At 39.9% G+C, this 15,826-nt stretch overlaps 1 protein-coding gene across 1 annotated transcript; it reads left to right on the top strand.

Annotated features, from left to right (window-relative positions):
- The first annotated feature begins 379 nt into the window (after positions 1-379).
- Positions 380-7,111, top strand: LOC306826714 (NAD-dependent protein deacylase sirtuin-5, mitochondrial-like). The gene is made up of 9 exons (XM_079348198.1): positions 380-543; positions 1,600-1,701; positions 2,188-2,321; positions 2,701-2,926; positions 4,344-4,431; positions 4,555-4,608; positions 5,442-5,565; positions 5,688-5,803; positions 6,108-7,111. Exons 2-9 carry the CDS (start codon positions 1,605-1,607, stop codon positions 6,178-6,180), a joined length of 912 nt encoding a protein of 303 aa, XP_079204324.1. The 5' UTR covers positions 380-543; positions 1,600-1,604; the 3' UTR covers positions 6,181-7,111.
- Positions 7,112-15,826: the final 8,715 nt, after the last annotated feature.

The raw sequence follows: 15,826 nt of genomic DNA, 5'->3' as shown, positions 1-15,826 counted from the left end.
ACACACAGACACACACACACACAGGCATTGAGAGAGAAGGGGGGGGGGCTGACTTAAGGTAGCATTTATTTATGAATAGACGAGGCTATTTTCTTTATCCAGCTGTAATTATTTAAGCCTACAATAGGTCCGCTGTTAAGCAATCAACTACACAAACGTGTGCTACTTCAGCCTAAGAAGAAGCACCCTTTTAGCATTTAAATACATTTCTGCATAAATTTAAATTATTAAACATAATCCCATTTCGACATTTTTTTACAAGAACCCTTCAATAGTGCATCATATTGAAATGCCACGTTAACTTGAGCAGTCCTGAATGAGAGACATTTACGGCGCATTGCCACTAGATGACGCTCTTAAACTAAAGTTTCACCTTTTTTTCTCTCTTAACTTCAATTGGGAGCTTTTTTTTTTTTTAAACGCGTTTTGCGACAGTATAGTTCGTTTACGGCCCCTCATTATAATTGCGTTGGCGGAGGTAAACAAGTAAACTCGGCGTGACTTTTTTTTTTCTCCTTTCGTCGTGGGTTATAGCATAGCGTGGTAAGTACGATAAAGTTACCAAGAGAATGTCATCAAATACACATGTTACGGTCTTATATTTCATGTTTATTCACATGTGTGGACGTCTTTTTTGTGTAGCCTATCAGGAAGCACGACACTCTTTGACTCCAAGCTAAAAACTAGTGTATGCTAATGTGTGAAGGACTCTGCAGCGGGTCATATAAAGTCAGTTTCCCTTAGTTAAAATACTCAAAGACAAGTGGCTTGTTGGTTAGCTTGAAAGAAAACTTTTGTCTTTGAGTATATCTACAAACAGCCTTTAACAGTGAGTGCAAGTAGCTGAATATATCATGCGGCATGTCTGCATCTCTATGCGGTAGTGAATTGTAGTCTTTTCAACATTACACCTGGCAGCTTGTAAAACCTGTTTCCACACATTTGGCACAAAGTTCAGACATGCAGGGTACGCCCAAAGGTCTTTTTATTGTATTGAAGTGTGTCTCAGTACGGTGGCTAAACTTGATTTACGTTTTCATCCTATCTATGGAAGTGTATTGTCTGCACATGTTTGTCTTATCAGTGGCCAGGCTTCCTCAGTGTTATAACAATCACAGAACAGACCACGATCCGGACTGCTCTACCACAGTGCATGCAGTCTTATAACTACATCTGTTTGTATTTTTTTATTTGTTGTTTAAGGGTGTGACATAATCACTTCTTTTAAAGTGACATGACTACTTCAACTATTAGTGGAATTAATCTAAAAGACATAAGAGGTTTTTTTTTGGGGGGGTTTTTCTCTCATGGCTTCACTCACTCTCTACTAAATCTAGGTCTTCTGGACCACATGACATTTTGATCCTGGAGGTCTTTGTGTGGGTTTAAGTTAAAGTAATGGGGGGGTTAAAGGTAACTTGGCTGCACAAACAGACAAAAACAAGTCCAATATAGTTCAGGTTGAATAGTTTTTTGTTTTTTTTAAATACCAAAAATTCATAATGCGATGAAAAAAACATGTACTAGACTTAACAGTTGTTTTAATTTTGTGTTCTCTCCTCTGTCTTTATGTCTTCGTCTTATAATCTCAAACAATAGCAACGATGCTCCTTCACAGTCGAGCTGTGTTTTCTCTGGGTCTTCGCATGTGCTCCACTCATGTGAGGAGAGGACCTCTGATGGACACGAGACCCAGCTCAGGTGAGGAAAAAAAAAAGAAAACCCAACAAAAGTGTTTTGTGTTTCATCGGTGTTCTATTGTGTTTGTAAGTTAACTGTTTATCCTTCAGAATGACGACGACTAAATGTGAAAAAGTATTCTCTCAAAAGTTGTGATGAAGATTTTGAAGGATAACTTCAAAATAAAGTAGATATTGTAGCATTATGGGATATTACTGACGCAGTAGTTTTCATGACACCTACATAGTTCCAGATCAAATAGGAACTATGGAGATATTCAATATTTGCTGTTAGAGAATTTAAATAAAGATATCATTTGTAAAGTGTAAAATATTAATGAGAGGTCTGAATATCAGGAAAAGATGTAAAAAAAAAAAAAGAAGAAGAAGTTCCGTTATTATTCAGTACAATCTGCTGATTTTGGTTCGATTGCAAAAGATAAGTTATTGAATGGGGGGGGATCTAAATATAAATGAACTAATCCTGTCCTCTCCCCCCCCCCCTTAGACATGTCTGAGTTCCGAGAAATCCTGTCCAAAGCGAAGCACATAGCCATCATCACAGGAGCAGGTGTGAGTGCCGAGAGCGGAGTCCCAACCTTCAGGGGAGAAAATGAGAAGTGGAGGAAATGGCAATCTCAGGTTTGAAAACAACAACTGGAAAAGAGACGCACTTGTAACTGATTACATAATTGCTTTATTGTATTTTAATTTAGGTCAGCGCTCTGTTATAAGTGTAATGAGTTTTTATTTTTTTTACAGCTGTGGTTCAGAGTTCTTGTTGATGAGTGGGCGTGTTTTCTGTTTACATAATAAGTGTTCACACATCTCTGTGGATTTATCTAAGGGCTACAGCCAGTGAAGAGATAAGCATTTGTTTCATAATATGGCTTCTTGTGATGGGCTGTAGAAAGATGAAGCTACAGGCTACATCCCCCCTCCCTAACTTACCTTAGACCACTACACGTTTGCTTCATATCTTTGCAGCTTCTAAACATGTCCTACGTCGATGTATTCTTAGGACCTGGCAACCCCAGAGGCCTTCTCTCGCACCCCATCTCGGGTGTGGGAGTTCTACCATTACAGGAGGGAGCTGGCTTTAAACAAGAAGCCCAACGCTGCACATCTGGCTATAGCAGAGTGTGAGGCTCGGCTGAGGAAGCAGGGGCGCACCGTGGTCGTCATCACCCAGTGCATAGACGACCTGCATCGAAAGGCCGGTTCGAAACGCGTGCTCAAGGTTCACGGTGAGAGGAAGGCTAGAACTACATGCCATAGATGTGATTTTAATCCTGATATTTCATAGGAAATCAAAGAAAATAGTACATTCTGAATGGCGTGACTGAGAGAGGCTCAAGTTTATCCTGTGTAAACTCTGAGCGCTGACTGTCTACATGAGTGAGAAGTGTGAGTCCTGCCAGCTGTGCTGCTGTTGGAGCTGAGTTTACATGGACAGGACGGCCTTGCCTGTAAAGCTGTTTTAGTCAAGGACCAGAGGAAAAAAAACAAAAACATACGCACTTCTTATTTGGACGTCACATAAGTGTCTTTAGGTGTCGGTCATCGCAGGTTAATTTAAGTTAGAAGGAGGGGGAGGAGGCAGCAGCTAGTTTAGGTTTAAGGCCGGTGCTCAAGGGCGACATCTACTGGATGAACAAGGTGCGTAGTCTTCCTTTAAGATGCAGAGGATTCATTTCCTGGTAGGATATTCAGATTACAACTGGTAAATAATACATCAAGTCCCAAAGTTCTCTGTTGTCAGTAGAGGTGGGGTAAAAAACGATTGATGTACAAATTGAGATTCTTTTCTTCTTAGATTTTAGATAGAGTCAGAACTTATAAAGATTTCATGCTTTTCCCAGGGCTATTTAATCACTCCCTGCTTAGTGCTCAGGCACTAAGCAGGGAGTGGAATGACAGATTGTGGAATGACAGATTTGGCTGCATTTCTTGCTGCTCTGTCCCACAGATGACTGAAGCTGTTAGAACGAGCGCAGCTGGACCCACAGCACAGACACAAAACAGTTTTAGGTTGAGGTTACAAAAGTTATTGATTGTTAGTTTGTTGGATACTGGCTGGAGGTCTGAGGCATGAGTGCTGGTTTCTGGTGTTCTGTTGATCAATGTATCCGCTCACAGAGTCGGTGCAGATGTATGTACTAATTCAAAAATAGACTTCGATATGAATCCAGAATTGTTTTGAATCGGAAATAGATTCTTAGTCGAATTTTTACCCCAAGAATCGAAATCAAATTGAATCGCGACACACCCGAAGGGTCCCTACTCTTGTAGTCATTGATAACTGGAAACTGTGACAGCCCGTTTGTTGTGTCCTTTTTTATTCCCCTCGATTATAGGAAGACTTTGTGATTCCCAGTTGGTCATTTCAAAGCCAACATTGCCTGAGCCCACACAGAGTTCCTCACATATTTAAGGCTCGGTGAAAACAGTCTCGTGATGACATCACCTCAAGTATTATCCCGTTAGGGCCTAACTCTGGCTCTCTGCTTTCATACAGGTTCAGGCCGATTTACGGCACAACAAGGACTAATTGTATGAGTCAGTGCGACAGAGGCGTCGTTGTTTACAAAGTGTGTGTGTGTGGAGAGAGAGAGAGAGAGAGCCTTACTGACAAACAGCTGTGTTTTCCATGTTAACCTGCAGGGAGTCTGACGGAGACGCGCTGTGTGAGCTGTGGACACTTGACCGTGAACAAGCAGAGCCCCATATGTGCTGCCCTTAAGGACAAAGGGTAAAAGTCAGCGCCTCTAAAATATACACAACCTAATAAATATGTAGAGTTTGTCGTACGGTGTCTTCAATTTGACCTCTGTCTGGTTCGTGTTCCAATGAAACGGCTTCTCTTCACGTGCAGCGCGCCTGGCCCAGATGTTGCTGATGCACAGATTCCAGTGGATAAACTGCCGAGGTGAGATTACTGTCAGTTGTTATTACAAACACAGAGGCTCAAGATATACTGAGCCTCTTGTAGTGCTTTTGTGTTGCACACTGTGCTAAGAGTTTCCCTCCATTAAACGGGCGAACTGCCTGATGTCTTGTACTCTCGGGTACACGTTTGACAGATCCCACCGAGGGCCGTCTCTCGCCTCAATTTGCATCTGCGTTGCAACGAGGGGTTTTGGCATTTGCCGAGTCGATTTGCACCACTCTATGCCCGACGATTTTACATGCCTATGTTTTGTTTCATTCATTTCCTTGCTTTAATGATGTCTTGCTTAAACAATAAGCTTAGTCAAGACACCACTATTATCACCCAACAAAAGCTGGCACCTTCTATGCATGAAGATTAAAGCAGTTTGCAATCCAGTCATGATCAGTTTATGGAGATTTTGAGCAGGCACATAAATGTGCAGTTACACGTGAAGAAGTTAGAATTGGCAATACGGTGAGAGAGAGACGCACGCTGTATATTACAAGTCATTCACTCAGGGCCTCCACTTGGGGGCAGTGGTGAGCTGTGTGAGTCACACGCAAACATATCTGTGAGAACAGCAACAAGGAACAGTTTAAGACCTATAGGAAAGAGAGTTGCCTGAACTCTGTCTGTTTCTTTCTTCACATCTTCTTGAGCTTGTTTTTCGTCGCACAGTGACATCTTTTGCTCTTCGTTCATCTCTGGCCTCACAGTCTTTGAAATGAGGCCTGTGTCCGTCTTTCTTTTGTGCTACGGCCAACTTCTCACTTTAAAATGAAACGTGACATATTAAACATCTCAGAACTATTTGGTGCTGCTGCATCAAGGTGTGACCAAAGTGACTGCCACGGTCTGCTGAGGCCCAACGTGGTGTTTTTTGGAGAAACTCTGGACTCCCATATCCTGACCAAGGTGGAGAAAGAGATGGAGACGTGTGACCTTTGTCTGGTGGTGAGTTATCCTCATTTTCACGTTAGATATGCAATCATATTTTTATTTTTCTTATTGCCTTGAGGCTGAAAAAACATCACTGTACTGATCTTTTTAAGTTGATCCTCATGTGCTCCTTGTAGGTTGGGACTTCCTCAATTGTTTACCCAGCAGCCATGTTTGGCCCCCAGATTGCATCCAGGGGCGTTCCGGTGGCAGAATTTAACACAAACACTACGCCCAAATCTGAGTACTTCACGTAAGTCACACAGACATGTGGAGTGTGTTGAAAAAGACACAAATGTGCATGACAGCATGAAAATATGTGAAGGAAAAGCAAAAACAGTCGAATAGTAATGATGCATTCTATAGTGTGATTTAGTGCCACCTACTGGCAGCATGGGGGGCAGCCTCCACACTTATGAAGTTTCTGTAATGAATGACTCTCTCTGCCACCTTAGTGGGAGACACCCCCCCCCCCCCCCCCCCCCCCCCCCACCCCCGCTGACCTAAAATTTGTTTTGTTTTTTCTTCTGTCTGTGTGTGTGTATGATGTTGCACAGGCATCATTTCCAGGGTCCATGTGGAACAACACTGCCTCTGGCTTTGGCACAACATGAGTCGGAGGTTATTTAAAAGGGAACTGTTATTTAAGAGGGGAGGAACTGAACCGACAACCAGAAGCTTCTTCCATAGACAAATGTCATACAAGCCTGAGGAGGAGGTCGCAATAATCTTCATCTATTCATTCATTTATTCCAAATATATTTGCCTTAAATGACTATTGCTGTTTATGTTTGTAAGAGGGAGAGGTGTATAGAAAAGCGCTTTTTAAGGCTTCTACTTGAATATACAGCTTACTAAACTGGAAATGGGATATTGTATGTATTTGTTACCTAGATTAAGGCAAAAACTATGCAGCATGGTAAACAAAGGGAATGCACTATGTATGTAGGTATTTGCATAGGAAAACCTCTCAAATCAGTTGGTACTGTTGTCTTTTTCCTTATCTTTCATATGACATGCTTCATATTGAGATATACTGTGCTCTGATGCTATGCTGTAGATCAGACTGTGTTTCTCTTGACAAAACAAAACAAAGCATGTCTCTCTTTTTTTTTTTTTTTTTTTTTTTTTTTTCTCGCCTCAGAATGAACAGATGTACAGAGCACAACATAATCTTTGTGCCTTTCAAAACTGTTTACACAACCTTGACCAAATGCTCGCTCCAAACCTCAAGTGCAAATTGACCGACGTTACAGAGATTCAACCGTGTCCAAAGGACAGAGGAGGTCCGGAGTGGGGAACTTGTCTTTATGACATTAGTAAAGTTACATGTCATGATGCCTTTATACAAACTTTAATGTCTACTTTCCTACAACAAATATATATATGTGTGTGTGTGTTTAAATGAGCTTAATGGAAATTATCTGAAGATAAAAGAAATGATATCTTGGAATAACTCTAACTTTGAACCCATCAACATCCTGCACAATTTCTTAAGATGTTTTCTAATAAAACTACCAATGTAGTTATACTGCAGATGATTAATAAAAGCCTAAATGTACATACTCTGTTTAAATGTCTTATTGTAACACAGTGGAGAGAATTGTACAGTTCAGTGTGTGCCTTAAATGAACAGTAGGTGTCAGCATGCATCCAAAACATTGCTTACATATATAAATGTGTGCATGAAAGGGACACAACCTTGTATCTACTTGGATTGTGATTTTAGTATGCATGAGTGAGAGGAAATGCAGACTTAAGTACCCCTGAGGCCATCGGTGAACTCTGTGAGTTGTTACGGCTGAGCCGAGCCGAGCCAAGGAAAAAGTTACCGGCCTCAAATGCGATGCTGTTGAAAACTGGAAACAGGCTGAAGTTGGTAGAAGTCTTTCAAAGGAAGAGGCGTCTGTTCTCCCAGTTCATCTCTTACTGAGGTCTTGCTACGTATGTCTCTAAGATAATATCACTTAACTTGATTGTTTTTGCCATGATTTTTTGGGTCAGATTTGTACATTTTGTTGAGAATTGTCAACGACCAATCTTAAAAACCTCTTAGATCTATGCTATTACTGACAACTTGTGACCCCTGTTAAGCAGTTGTCTGTTTCTGCTGTAAATAGTTAACCCCAAATAACAATTGTTTGCTGAATGGAATATAAACTTGTGATCAAACTATCGTACAATCTAAAATTGACATTTATTTGTATCAGCCAGAGCATTTTTTTAAAACAAACATGGTATGGGTCTCTATAAATACTGAAATCTATTTATATGACTGATGTGATGATTATTTTTCTCATGCGGTGTAACCATTGGCTACACAAAGGTGACAGTATGAACAAAATGTTTAAATATGTACACCATGTTTTAAATGCAACCTTTTTATGCCAATTTTCTTATTTTGCCCTGTCTTCAGCCCTTCTACGGTGCAGTTCTCCAGATGCCATCATGATAAGGATAGAAATAATATCTTAAATTTACTACAAGAGAAACTTGGTGATCTTTGCATTATATGGAAAAAAAACTATATGCATATATTAGCAATGGCAATCAGTCAAAGGGAGTTAAATATCTCACATGTACAAACACGTAAATATGATATCACCAAATATCTATTCTTCTTTGTATAATTTTGCAGAACTTTAGCTTCATCTTGCAATGCTGTGTGGATCCCAGCTGGTTCAAAAATACACATACATCCTACTCACAAATCAGGCTCCTAAATGAACTAATGTTGATTGACTCACTGGACTAACATGATTAAGTCATTCAGTGGAAATGAGATGGAAAGAGGGCTTGGAGTCATTTAAATGATGTAATTGTAGTTCTAAAGGGAGACTGCATACACATTCACTTTGTCGCTCCCAAGAGAGCAATACAATGAATGTGTGTGAGGAAAGGTAGGGAGAATAGATGGGCCCAAAAAAACTATAGAAGTAATAGTAGTAGGCACATAATCCTTTATTGGTGTCTCTGGGGAGTCCCTCAGAGCTGGTTTTAGGACCGCTGTAGTTCTAGCACTTAAAATGTTTATTCCACTTAGCATTGCAGCTCAACAAATAGCTGCTCTAAATCCCCCAGCACTATTTCTTCTGAAGTCTTCTGCCTTCACTGCTCCTGCTCCTCAACAATTGCTGTCTCTGCTTAATGATTAGCTTTTAAATATTTCATTTTTCCATACAGTATCCTCATCTGTTTATGTATACCATCATGACCACTGACCTGATAACATTTTCTCATTTACTTCTCTATAGTTGCTGCTTCCTTTTAAATGGCCGAGTCCTATTTATCACCAGTAGAAAAATAACACAAAGAGCCACTTACGAGCAATCTCTTCAGTCTGATACAGTCATTGCTGCAGTTGGTTTGAACAAACACAGAGAGCTGACATTTCTGCTCCCGAGTCCTGCTGCTCATTCATGATTTGAGTGCAGAGGTAGGAAATGGTGGAAGTGAAAAGGTTCTTGTGTGACCCAGAAGCCTTGGGGTTAATAGACTTATCATCATTGGTGACAGCTCTACAAATATCTGTCCATCTCTTTGAATGAGGAGCTATATTGACCCAGAGATGGCATCTGTTTGTGGTTTTAATGCAAGTGTCTGTGTGTGGTTGACTGTGTGACTTATTTTTCTTGGAGTCTCTGTGTTTGGAGAGCAATATTTGATAGCCAGCTGGATGGTTGTGTGTTTGTGTGCACGTGTACATGCATCATGGGAAAGACTCTTTAGTGTGTGTGTGTGTGTGTGTGTGTGTGTGTGTGTGTGTGTGTGTGTGTGTGTGTGTGTGTGTGTGTGTGTGTGTGTGTGAGTGAGTGTTTGTGCTTCGTAGTGTTTTCGTGTGAATGTTCTTTCTGTATGCAGACTGGCAGGAGTGTCAGACCAAACCAGGTCAAGCTTGGTGAGGAACCGTGAACATAACACAGATACATACTGTTGCTTTACAGTTACACACAGCCTGTCCATTTGCATTAGGTATGGTGAGGCTTATTCTGCCATTTCAGGAGAACAGTGTCTTTGTTCCGAGAACAGAGGCGTTTCATCCAAGTACACATTGTCTTATTAAAAGCTTGGAAAAAAAACTGGAGAAAGAAAGAAATATTGAACATTTGATAACACATAGGGTATAAAGCTAAAATAGCGTTTTAAAAACAAGAGGCTAAGATTAGTCACATTTTTTAAAATGTTTTTGGCTATTTGTCTGCTTTTATTTGACAAAGTAAAGCTGTGATAACATTTTGAAAGTTTGTTAACAATTATGTGGTTCAATTTTTTGACACAATATTAATTGCGAATTTGGCGTTCCACATGTATGTAAAAAGAGTAAGACCATGACTCTTTTTTATATTCTGTTTATACTGTAGACATTATTATTATTATATATGTGTGAGGAATGTTAGTGCTCGTTTTTATTAGTTGGATCAGAGTGTCTTTTTGAAAAATGTGCCATGTCATGGAGTAGATTATTGGGGGGGGGAAAAAAGCTTTCTACCAAAATGTCCCAAAATTCAACACCAGTCTTGACTGTTTTGACGGAAAAAGTTGCTCAATGATCTAATTTTGTCTATTATATTTATTTCAGATAAATAGAGTGCTTTAAACATAGGTCAAAAGGTTGAGTTTCACTATGATTTAGGTTTAACATGCATCCAAATGGCCAGGTGCAGTCAAATAACAGGTGGTTAAGTGTTAAAGAATAAGTCTAATTTTTTTGTCAGTTTTAACGCCTAATTGTTTTTGCTGGACCTAAATCTTTTCATAATAGGAATGGAGTATATCACAACCCATTAAACACTGATCATGTTTTGACATTTCATTTTTAGATCCTGAGATTCAATTTGTGATTTTCATTGTTTTTATTTCTGAACATTTAAAATTTGTGTTGGATTAAACCCAAATGAGCCATAGTGATCCGTTAAAAGGTGTTTCAATTAAATGATCAGCTTCTCACATTGATTACATTTCAAAATAAACATACACTATAACCTTGGTTTGTTTTTAAAAGGAAAACAGAATGACAGAGGCCTATGAAGACGGTATTTACTATTTATAGCAACTGTTGATTTGCAACACTCGGCTGAGGACTAGGGCTTCTGTCATGCTTGCAAACTCATGCGCAGTCACACACAAACCAACACACCACATAAACACAGTGCTACCAACGCATACTAATCTCACCATGGCCTCCACTCACTAACCTTTCCCTGAACTCTGGTTTTAACAGACTTGACTTTGATAACAAAGGTTTACAGTTAATCTCTGCATTCCATGGAAACTATATTTATTTGAAAGGATCATGTCACTAATCACCCTTCCGCCCCCCCATCCCCCTTTTGGAAAAAAAACCCCATAAATAAATTGTAAGTTTATTTATGGTCTTCTGAGAAGAAAGATTTCATAAGCTGACCTACGTGTCTCTTGCTTCTAGGTAGCCTGATAATTAGGGAGCTGTTATTTGAAAAAAAAGCTTTGCTAGGGTCTCAGGTGTGAGCTAATCTGCTTTGACTCGGCTCTAATTAGGATCAAGACAAACAGCCAATTTCTCCTGGTTATTGATCGGCATCCTCACCTCACCCAAAGAACTATTGCTAACTTTCTCCTATGCCTTAACACAGCCTTTTCTGTTTGTGATGGCTTCATTGGCCATTACTCTCCAACTGACGACACTCACAACATTCATCGTATATCTGCATGCAAGTCAGACAAGCGTGTCTAATTGTCTTGGTTTATCTGTTTTGGTCTCCACCAACCCCAATGAAAAAAATCTGGACCCTAAAGGAACAATGTTTCAGTGATATCTGACAGTGAACTTATCTTTTACCCTCCCCCCTCAAGCTGTGTTTTTCAACACAGCTTGACCAGGGCAGCTCAGTCTGTAGGGACTTGGGTTGGGAATTGGAGGGTTGGTTATTCAAGTCCTGGTGTGGGCCAACACTGGAAATTAGCCTGCCAATGTGCCCTTAAGCAAGACACTAAACCCCACTTAGCCCCCTCACTCTGACACCTACTTTTAGGTTAAATATAATCTACCGGTAATCAAAAACTCCAGGCAAGCCTCTGCACCATTAAACGTGACTTAAAAACTGCATACTAATGGTGATCAAAGTTGTAATTAATCATGATTTCAATTGAGTTTAAATTCAGATCCATGACACCCTCGTTTACACCTCTCTCTCGCTCTCTCTCTGATTGTGTTACTTTGCGTCTCTCTCTCTCTTTCTCACCTTCCCCCCGAGCTGCACAGTGAACACTTCTAGTGCTAATATTTAGTGGTTCACGTGATACTTTTGCAGACGGCCTCTGTGGGAGGAGACACAGCACATGGAACAGACACAAACACACACATACTCTCACACACTCAAACATTGCCTCTCCCAGATTACTTGAACTATCAGAGGCTTTAAGAGGCTTTCACAATGGGAGGGTGCTGCACTCGAATCTCATGCACCTGATGGCTATTGATCCATTATAAGCTTGCACCCCGACACACACATGCGCAACAGGCATGGTGGTTACTTCTTGTCGTTATAAACAAGAGTCTTCATTTTCCAATGTTAAATATCAAAGGTTCTATACTACATTTGTTTGTTCCTTTACCCCACAGGTTTAAAGTACGATAGTTTTTATCACAAGATGAAGCATGTTTTAACTGTAATAAAGATGGATAAATACACTGCAGGCTCCCATCATGGTCTGCTGCTGAAATAGATGTGTCCATACTGTGTATACTCTGGCAGTGGGGCTTATTAGCAATGCTGATGTGAGTGGAAGATTAGAGGGGTGGTGTTGTCTGTAATGGAGATGCTGAGCGAGTCCCAGGGATGTGTAGGTTGATAAGCAAAAGGTTGCAATCAGCCAGCTGTCATGTGGGAAAACAGGATCATATCATGTATAGTATCCAGGGAAAGAAAGGTTCTGCATCAGGAATACATTAGATGGTTAGTCTTTCAGCTTTATTTCGAACCAATCATACATCACAATCAACATGTCATATTCTCTTTTTTTGCCTGTATAAGTCAGTGGTGAGCAAGGATACTTTGAGAAGAAAATAACATGTGAAAATGTCACTTTAGCTTATTGTTGGAGACCTTAAGTGTAAGATGATTAAAGAATATGAATTACAAAATAAGGCACCACAGATCAGAGGTAGGTTAATGTAGAGCCTTTCTTAAACTATATACAGCACATCAATTATCTTCTGATGAACTCGAACCAACAATTAAGATTGAAAGCCAATCATATGTCTCATGAATCTTGTAATTCTTAAATATTTTTGATTCCAGAAACAACATGGCAGAATATCTCAATCAATATCAAGCCTTCAACAGACATAACATGGCATCCTGAACTGTCTTTTCTTCTACATACCTTACCAGATTTTCGGACTGTTTTAGATCAAGAATTATTGAAATTAAAAAAATGCACTGTTTGATGGACTGTCAAATGCATCCACAGATATGACGTGGATTTATTTGATATCATAGCTCCCTATATTTATCTGTTGTGCGTGTAAATGTCTTAGGGTGCACAAACCAATCACTCTATATGCTGAAATAATAATAAGCTTGTGGATTTTTTTTTCCCGGAGTCCAGTTTTGACTTGGTAATTATGTGTATTCGGTTTTTTGGCCTTGACGAATGGAGTAGTGATAGGTCCTGCTCAAGGCTGGATTTTGACTCTTTTTTTTTTTACGTTTATGTGAAAAATATGTGACTTGTAGCCATATTTGATTAATATTATTCTCGTATTTCATAAGCAAAATAAAAAGAAACAGATTTATCACCAGGTTATGAAAGATTTGTTTGGATGCATATGAAGCTTGTTTTCTCCAAGGTTTCTCCATCTTTTGCAGTTATCAAACGTATCTGTTTCTCTGTGGAAATCCAACAGCAGCACACCTGATTCACAACTGTGAGAAAGGGTGTCTGTTTTTTTTTCTTAGCACATTTTAATTAAGGCTGACATTAGCTTATTCACAACATGCATTTTCATTGTCCCTTGGGTCTGGCTTGGCTCTTTTATTTGCTGGTGTTGAGCCAATGTGTCTGTGATTATAAGACCAGCAAACACATCTGGACACTGGTGGGACTCGCAGCTGCTGAGCCTCTTGGTTACAGATGATCAGTTGATGACAGCAAGTGTTAAGCATGGTTAAAGAGGAGGCAGTATCACTGGAGGTTTTCAACGTATGTGCTTTTTATTCTATGTTTTCCTCTTCCTGACAAAAAACTTCAAGATGAAAACAGATCTGCTGCTTGCTGAATAAAAGCCATGTTTGGGACTTGACCAAAGGCCCCGACATGAAGCAAGTTTAGTAGCAGGCTTCTCCAACAATCCTTTACAGTTGACATGTTACAGGCAAGACTGAATTGCTCCAGTGATCTCAAGCTGTTGAGTCATTAAGTTATTCACGTAACCATTTTGCAATGTACTGTACATTTATTGTATACATAATGAGATGTTTTACATGATTTCAGCTGCTCCTCTGGTTCATGTCTTTCAGTCTGAGAGGGCTTCATGTGTGATGAAAGACAGAAATAGAAAGTGAACATAGAGGAAGTGAAGATGATTTTCAGCGAGCAGCACAATTCTCTCTCCTTATCTGAATGCCCTTGACGTAAAGCTTCATGGCCTGAACTCCCATAAGACCTCTCTTTGTTCTTAGAAGACGACGGCTGGCTGAGTGTGACTTTGCACTTACACCTGAGACCATCAGCAGAGGAGGGAATGACACTTTTTTTTTTTCACTGTACATGCCCTACACTCACAAGCACTAATGTCCCTGTTCACAAACATACCGTGAAGTCCTCCTTGGAAAACGGCTCTCCTTCACACGCGTAAAGGAACAATCCTTCTTTCCAAATCGGCCTTAAAAAAGTCCCAAACCTGCATCCGCAGATGCATAAATGGCAGTTTGAATGTCAGATTTTGATCTTGTTTGATGCACGTCTGACATTTGCTTCAAAAGAATGTGCCGTGTCTGGCAAAATTGAAAAACCTCAGTCGCCATTGTTAAGATCAATTTAGCAGCTGCAACACAGGAAACATTGAAATATTGAATACTGTGATGACAAGAAATCAATGGCAGATTAAGTATACTCCGGTCCATATACTATAAGTAATGGCACTGTTTTGTTGGATTTGCAAATCAATTCTGTGACATGCTTGTTACAGCATTCCTGTACATTATCTCTGACAGGCAGACTATGGTGACACAGCAGTGTGTTTGTGTGTTGTTTGATAAAGTCCACTTTATCTTGTCTTTAAAAGACAAGAGTGAAAAAACACTATCTATCTGAAAGCAACATGTCCTACATCCTGTGCCCCACATCCTCCTCTCAGGGGAGCAGAGACAGATAACTTGGAGGAGTCAGACTGCTTGGCAGGAGAAAGGGGAGAGTAAAACTAACAATAGTAATATGAGTCCACTTTAAAGGGTTTGCATCATAAATGTTCAAAATGATGGCGTTCAATTTAGAAGTTGATTACATAATTAAATATTTGACTTAAAAATAGACATACAGAATGTAATTATCTTTTTTTAGTTAAATCAATTTATTGTCTTGTGTTTTTTCATTTTTTAGCTTTAACACAACTTCAAACTACATGAGCTTCTTTTTCTTGCTCCTGAAGAGTCATGTACAGCATAAAAAAATAAAAAATAAACACTTTTTTTCTCTCTCATATACAGACCCTGTCTTTGATGCTTCTCCACAGGCAGACAGATTTTTTTATGGAGCTTAGTTTTTTTTTGTTTTTTTTTGCTCTCTGAATTTGGTCGACTGCCAAATATAGTTCCCTTCTCTGTTTCTATTTCTACTACACTCCATCCATTCATCTCCCATTGTTTACCTGTCACATTGTATTAACCCTCATTCAAAAGTTGGGTTAGATCAATGAGCGCTGGAACACTCAAAGGCTAATAAGAGAGAGAGGGAAAGAGAGAGATATTGTGCAATTAGAGAGAGGGAACAGGAGGATCCATATACATGGTCAGACTGCTGGACTTTGGCTTGGGTGGCCCATCTGTCACTTGACTTAAACCCTTCCTGGCACTAACGGGTCATGGCAATAGCAGCCTGTGACGGATGACTAATGTTCCCCTAGTAATGAATGAATGATACACCACCCTCTGAATGCCAAGCGGGGTGCTGCAGGTGGTGATGAGGGTGGCTGCCTCTCTGGCAAACAGAAATCTTATGAGGATGATGAATGGCAAGCAGGCATGTTGGTATGCCATGTGTGTGCCAGGCAAACACAGTAGAGCTGCCAGAGAGG

The sequence above is a fragment of the Symphodus melops genome (assembly GCF_947650265.1).
Source record: "Symphodus melops genome assembly, chromosome: 7".
Taxonomy (NCBI): Eukaryota; Metazoa; Chordata; class Actinopteri; order Labriformes; family Labridae; genus Symphodus; species Symphodus melops.
This window is presented reverse-complemented; position numbering and strand designations above follow the sequence as displayed.